General features: G+C 47.3%; 1 protein-coding gene across 1 annotated transcript in view; it reads left to right on the plus strand.

Moving 5' to 3' along the window:
- The window catches only part of crb2b (crumbs cell polarity complex component 2b), a 25,444-nt gene that overhangs the window by 2,481 nt on the left and 15,463 nt on the right, over window positions 1–7,500 (plus strand). The window contains 2 exon segments of the mRNA XM_031570854.2: window positions 5,452–6,147; window positions 7,051–7,246. Of these exon segments, the coding sequence (XP_031426714.1) occupies window positions 5,452–6,147; window positions 7,051–7,246 (892 nt within the window).

A 7,500-nucleotide genomic window follows, 5' to 3' on the forward strand; every position in this document is an offset into this window, starting at 1 on the left:
TTTTAGAGATCAGAAATGTTAAGCCAATTTCTAGTTCCAGCCTCCCATGGACTCTTTGTTCCTAGGCTTTCTGCTCATATTCTAGGCACATAACTCATTCCAGAAGATTCCTCCAGAGCTCAGTGTTTCTGGTGAAGCTATTAAAGTTATTAACTGTGTTATAACCTGTATTCTCAGGCCTTAATGGATAGCTGAAGCAGAGGCTATCCTACAAAGCTACCTGCCCTTCATCTCTCTAGGATTAGGCCAGCTTACATCTAATATATCCAAAGTTAACATTTGTATTAACATCATCCATACCAAAACCCCTCTTTGTGCAGATTAACCTCATAATTCACCTGCTCCAGAGATGCTTCAGGGTCATGTTTGCGAAACGCTGAGAGTTTTTCTGTAAATCAGAGGAAAAGTGTAAACGCACAGACGTAAGAGCTGCAGCTGGGAGGTGTGTGTGTTCCTGGTGTGTGTGAGTTATGGGCGCTCGCTGAGGCCGGTAGGACGGCGGTGTCTACACACACCAGTGATCTACGAACTGTTTCAGGGAAAATGAGACAAGCAGTGACCTCACCGAGGAGGAATGTATCAAGAGTGACCATCTTCCCCCTCCGATGAGTAGCATCAGAAGGGTAGGAGGAGAATAGGGGGGGGGGGGCAGTAACGAGTGGAGGAGTAACACAGTGATGTAGATCTCCTCCTGCCCCTGCACTTGTACTCACACGGCAGGCACTCTATATGAAACAACCCCTGACCGCCTCTGGAGGGGGAATTAGACTCCCTGATAACGTAGGCCTACGTAGGCTGGCTATCTGGATACTCTACATGGAGATGCTCCATAGATTGGAGTGCATGATGTCATGTCATATAATTCTATTCCACGGCAATAGCTAGTGTTCTTGTCATGGCGAGCAACAAAGATGTGGGTTAGCAGGATGGGGAGTTAGCAAGAGAGGTGGAGGATGGGTTAAATACTACCTCTACTCTGTTTTAAAGGGTACAGTGGTAGTTCAGGGGGGACGTATTTATGGGAGGAAGAGTTATTGGCACTCCCTGGACTACACAGACTGGGAGTGGAGTGTGGAAGGGAAGTGAAGTGAGGGATGGACGGTATGGCGTGTAAATAAGGGAAGGCATGCATGGGTTAAATGGTGGAGGACCTCTTCACGAGGAGAAACGCACACATTGGCAGCTGGCTGGATTTACGCACACACACACACACACACAGACACACACACACACACACACACACACACACACACACACACACTACTTAAGCCCACTGTGGAGTAGTCTTTGTCAAGCAAGAGTCTTTCAGATGGGACATGGCGCGAGAGGGACGAGAGGGGCGAGAGGGGCGAGTGGGGCCGTGAATGCAAAGGGGAGAGAGGAGACTGGAGAGTCCCTCACAACACATGGGCAGTATGTGTGACTGTATGTTTCCTTAAACGAGGGACAGACAGAGACACTCCAAATATCAAAAGGAAATGTAAAGTGTTAATAGTGGATTGCTGATGTGTTGTTGATGTGTTACTTTTAATAGTGGATGACTGAGGTGTTTGGGCATGGCACCTTCATTAAAGCATGTGAATGAATTGAATTGAAAGCCTTCATTGTCATTGTATTAGCATTCAACGGAATTTGGAATGTATCCAAGACAACTGTTCTTGCCTTCATTGACTGTGTTGTGTTGGATCCAGGTATGGTGGAGAAGGCATCGGCCTGAAGCTTAGAGTGAAGGGACTATAATGAGGTGAGGAGCCTAGACAGCTTAGAGGGATATGATGAAGAAGACAGTGGAGCACAGAGGTGATGTGCAATAAGAGGGATCAGTCCAGGGCTGTTTGGGATTGACAGGTGTGAAGCAACTCAAGGGTTAATCAACTGATCAAGGGGAGAGTCATGGAAAGTCCTGTAAGGATGGCTGCGAGTTAAAATGGCTTGGCTGGGAGAAAGCAGGGAAATGGAAAGGGATTGGATAGGATGCAACAGGTTCGGAGAGAGGCAAGGTGGATGGGGTTGAGATGGAGGGACAGGGCAATGTCAGTTCTGTAGCCCATCAGTGTTGTTCATAAAGTGCATTAAACCATCAGTCTAACAGCCGCACGCAAGAACAGCTCAGGGTACCTAAGGTCAGGGTCAGGGTACCTTGGGTCAGATCAGGGTACCATGGGTCAGGTCAGCTTCAGGGTACAACAGGTCAGGGTACCTTGGGTACAACAGGTCAGGGTACAACAGCTCAGGGTACAACAGGTCAGGGTACAACAGCTCAGGGTACCTTGAACACCGGTGCCCATGATGTGCCATGATGCAGGTCTCTACAGCAAGGGAGGGTAGTGTGCTCTCCAAATGCCTTGAAGGAACAGGCTGAGTGTATACTGTATATGCCCATCATAAGCTACCATCGACATGGATTTGGCAGGAAAGCAGGATTTGGACCAAATTAAAGAGTATGCTAGATAGTGTATGGCAGTATTCTTGGTGTTTGACTGATTGCATGCTTCAGCGTGTGTACTCACGCAGTCTGATGCATCATGAGCAGGCATTGGATAATGGAGGAGAGACTCATTTGGATTACTCAGGGTCCCTCTCCACAAAACCACTCATTTTAAGTCGAGCTTTTTGTCCACTAGAATGTGGTTGCCGTGGTCACATAAGCTACGTGAGGAAATGGTTCTTAGAAAAGTGCTCGAGGCTGTGGCATGACTTCACTCTCTGTCAGAAAAGTGAAAGCAGACAAAACAAATGAAACAATGTAGACATGAATCAAATCTCAAAATAACACCTACTGACCTGGATTCCTTTATAAGATACTTTCATTGTATTTATCCACAGCAACAGTGCTATCTAAAGTAGCTTTTCTTGATGAACTTTTGAATCTTGTCAGACTAAATCTCTGGGATGAAACAATTCACTTCTACGTTATTTGCATCAAAAACGAAACTGTCAGGCATGTTTGCCTGTCTGCGCTGGGCCTTCAGACCAGCTAACACCCAAGAGTTGTAATGCCGTGAGACAGGTTGGGAGGGGGGCTTTCGTGCTGGTTTGGGTAAATGTCATTAACATGTCATTGGCACATATGCTACATCCTTATCGGTCACCTGACGCCTGTCTGTTTAGATTTCTGACGGTTGCTCAGATGTGCTCCCCTCTCTCCCCTCCTCTCACATCTCGTCCCAGTGAAGGGGGGATTACTCCTCATGTCACCACACTAACTCACTGCCCCACTCACGGGACACCATCATCCGGGGCGTGGGGGGGGGGATAGTATCTGGAGCTCATAAGCCAGCCTTTAACTTTAATACCCTTCTCAGGTGATGTCTTCTCAGGGGTAGGGTCCTCCATTAGCCTGGATGGACCAGGCATTATGTTCAATAGGTTTCACTGCCAACATTGTAGGTCATTATAATTCATGATGATTCCCACTAAAAACCTGAACTGACCACTTCAGTTTTTGACATGTCAGACAAGCAGGCTGTCATTTCCTGAGTTATGTAATTTCATCCAGCTACTTCTCTCTGCTGTGAGCACACACCTTTAGCCAAGGAAGGGATATGAGTGAGAGTTTGAGGAAGACTTCAGCTGCAGCGTAAACTCCCTGTGTGTGTATCATTTCAACACCAGCTGGATAACAAGTGACTCTGGAAAGCATCCAGGCCTGAACTGTAGTAGATCTGAGAATAATGTTTATGCAGCTATGCCAAATTAATACCTCATTCATATACCCCCCCCCCCCCAACCCCCCGGCCCTCACACACACACAGTTTTCCATTCACAGTTAAACTAACTCTTGAATAGTTCTGTGTGTGTGTGTGTGTGTGTGTGTGTGTGTGTGTGTGTGTTTCTGAATGACAGACTGTAATAGTGTGTGTATTGTGAGGAAGCAAATGTCAGTGAGTCTGTGAACATCAAGGCTTATACTGCTTTAAACTCCAGAAGGTTTGAGATTTCAGGCCAAAGGCTCTATTTGGAATGGTCCAAGCTGGAATAAACACACTAGTCCTTTCAGGCGTAACCGTGTGTGTGTGAGAAGTCCTGGGGTGGTTGTAAAGTCTCGCTTTGAGGCTTAGCCTCCTTGACGTTTTCCTGTGGGGTGTGTGTGTGTGTGTTGTGTGTATGTGTATATGTATGTGTATGTGTGTGTGTGTGTGTGTGTGTGTGTGTGTGTGTGTGTGTTTGAGTGTGTATGTGTGTGTGTATATGTGTCTGTGTCTGTGTGTGTGTGTGTGCGTGTGTGTGTGTGTGTGTGTGTGTGTGTGTGTGTGTCTGTGTATGTGTATGTGTATTATGTGTGTGTGTGTGTGTTGTGTATGTGTGTGTGTGTGTCTGTGTATGTGTGTGTGTGTGTGTTGTGTATGTGTGTGTGTGTGTGTGTGTGTGTGTGTGTGTGTGTGCGTATTCACCAGTAAGATCTGCATAGGTCTCTCTCACTGACAGAGCATCTGGTGGGGGTCGTTAAGTAAGCGAGCGTAAAGCGTTTAGTCCCCCCGGCCCATCTGTCTGTGTGAGGTAGCCAGGGGGACGACCCTTTTATCCCCCAATTAGGAGGAGCAGGACCAGGGGACATTAATCAGGGGACCAGGAGCACCCCCTTTACCCCTTACTCCGCCCGCAAAGTGGATCTGCTCCTCAGGACTGGGGTTGTCAGAAATGGGATTTCACAGAGTCTTTGAGCAGATTTCTGTCCAATTGTGAAAACTGTTGAGAAGTGTTGGTGCTGGTGGCACTGCTGGTGTTGCACCTGTTCCTTCAGATCAGACTTAGGGGAAGTGGAGCTCATCCCGGGTTGCTGTGCCCGATTAACAAGTGGAGTTTTAGATTGTTGGCAACACCACCTAATAGGAGGTTCATTCACTGTTCTGGAATACTGAGGGAGAGAGTTCTGGAATACTGAGGGAAAGAGTTCTGTAATACTGAAGGAGAGAGTTCTAGAATACTGAGGGAGAGTGGTCTGGCATACTGAGGGAGATAGTTCTAGAATACTGAGTGAGAGTGGTCTGGCATACTGAGGGAGAGACTTCTAGAATACTGAGGGAGAGTGGTCTGGCATACTCAGGGAGAGAGTTCTAGAATACTGAGGGAGAGAGTTCTGGAATACTGAGGGAGAGACTTCTGGATAATTCCCCAAGTTCAGTTTTTATAGTCACTGTTTTTTTTATTTCAAGACCTTTAAAGAGGTCCTATTATGCTCATTTTCACTGTTATTAATTTTATACTTGGGGTCTACTAGACGTACATGCTTCAGTGTTCCAAAAACACATCATTTTTCTGCCTTTTCAGGCAGCTGAGAAAAGTGGTTTCTGTGGGAGAGAGTTAATCTTTCTGGTGTGTACTTTGGGCTTTATAACTTTGCAGACTGTTTATATGCACAAAGCAGCTATATAATACACTAAAAGAAAGGGTGAAACCGGTAGAGCATAATAGGTCCTCTTTAATGTATGATTTATCTTTGTTTTGCAGGCATTTTTTGCACTGTAAGCGCTGAGAAATGTTTGGAAGACCCGTGCCAAAATGGAGGCACCTGTGTCGACCATCTGGAGGACTACTACTGCCTCTGCTCCAACTCCACTCTGATGTACACGGGAAAGAACTGCTCTGAGCTCTACGACCCCTGCCTTATCACCGCAGACTGCCCGGACTGCCTCTCCGTCCCGGGGTCCCCCGACTATGAGTGCACCTGCGGGGAGGGCTTCACTGGCCCCAACTGCAGCGTGAACGTGGACGAGTGTGCGAGCAACCCGTGCGCGGGGGTGAAGACGCACTGTGTGGACGGGGTGAACGGGTACGAGTGCCACTGTCCGAGCGGCTCGGGGGGCGAGCACTGCCAGGAGTCGGTGAGGAGCTGTCGGGAAGAGCCGTGCCTCAACGGCGCCACCTGCAGATGGGCACCGGAGGGCTACCAGTGCCAGTGCGTGCCGGGGTTCGAGGGCGAGGACTGTGAGGTGGACATGGACGAGTGTCTCTCGCAGCCGTGTCAAAACGGAGCGCTCTGCAGGGACGGGATGGGCGTGTTTGTGTGTTACTGCGTTCCGGGGTTCCAAGGATCCAGCTGTGAGATCGACATCAACGAGTGTGCGTCCAAGCCTTGCGCTAACAACGCCACCTGCACCAACGGCAGGGATCAGTACACCTGCGAGTGTCTGCTGGGGTTTGAAGGTAAGGTCTCAGTCGAGCTCTGATCAGCTCACAGTCAACCCTGGGCTAGAGGTGACCCAGACAGACTTTTAAATTGAGTAAAATGTGTGTCTGCACTGTCCTGTAAGTCCCTTTGGATAAAAGTGCCCATGTAAATATGTCCCTGATGCCCAGATAGGGACCTGAGGAGATGGAGGTCAGGCAGATCCATCAGATCCATCTTTCCAGAGTCACCTTCTTTCTGCTGAGAGCTAAAGCCTCTTTCTCTCCTAAGACTGCTTACCGCAGCTCTCTGCTTACTACAGCATCTCAGAAAGATGAAACCTAAATCAGTTCTTCTCTTTCTCTCTTAAGACTGCTTACTACAGCATCTCAGAAAGATGAAACCTAAATCAGTTCTTCTCTTTCTCTCTTAAGACCGCTTACTACAGCATCTCAGAAAGATGAAACCTAAATCAGTACTTCTTCCCATAAAGATAAAGATAATAAGATAGTAAATCATCTCAGTTTCTCTCTCTCAGTCAGCCGCTTGCTTTTTTGTTATTCCAGCCAACTTGATTAATTGAACCTGCCATTAAGATTGACTCCTGTCAGATAGAAACCTACTTGGAGTGGACATCCACGTTATATTAATAAACTTGATGTGTGTGTTTTGGTTTGTGAGTGTGTGTGTGTGTATATTGCACTCAACTGTGGCTATCCAGTCATTCAGTCATGTATTTAAAGATACTCATGTGTGTATCCTTTGTGTGTATGTATCGTATGTCTGTGTATGTGTGTCCTGATGTGTGTTTGTGTGTGTGCACATATGTGTTTGTGTGTGTCCTCATATGTGTATTCTAATGTATGTATGTTTGTGTGTGTGTGTGTGTGTGTGTGTGTGTGTGTGTGTGTGGTGTGTGTGTGTGTGTGTGTGTTTGAAAGGCGTGAACTGTGAGGTGGAGATTGACGAGTGTGAGGTGGAACCCTGTCAGAACGGCGCCACCTGTTTCGACCAAGTGGGTCACTACACCTGCGAGTGTGAGCCGGGCTACGCCGGCATCAACTGCGAGGTGGACATAGATGAGTGCATTAGCGCCCCCTGCCTGAACTACGGAGTCTGCATTGACCTAGTGAACAGGTGAGACCTAATCTGATTACAGGTGCTTTGTGTACACATCCTTTCCATTTTCAAACACCCTACAGCACGCAACACTCACTCACTCACTTTCCTTCATGACTCTAATCTCTTGTTATTGTATGGAAAATACCTGTCTCCTTCAGGGGGTTTCATCTGTAATTGATTCAAAGCTTACCAAGTACAAAAAAAAATACGTTTCCCAGGAGGCTTTGTCCCCTTCATTATAAAGGAAGACTCATGAGTGATGATGACTC

Source organism: Clupea harengus, chromosome 7, assembly GCF_900700415.2.
Source record: "Clupea harengus chromosome 7, Ch_v2.0.2, whole genome shotgun sequence".
NCBI lineage: Eukaryota > Metazoa > Chordata > Actinopteri > Clupeiformes > Clupeidae > Clupea > Clupea harengus.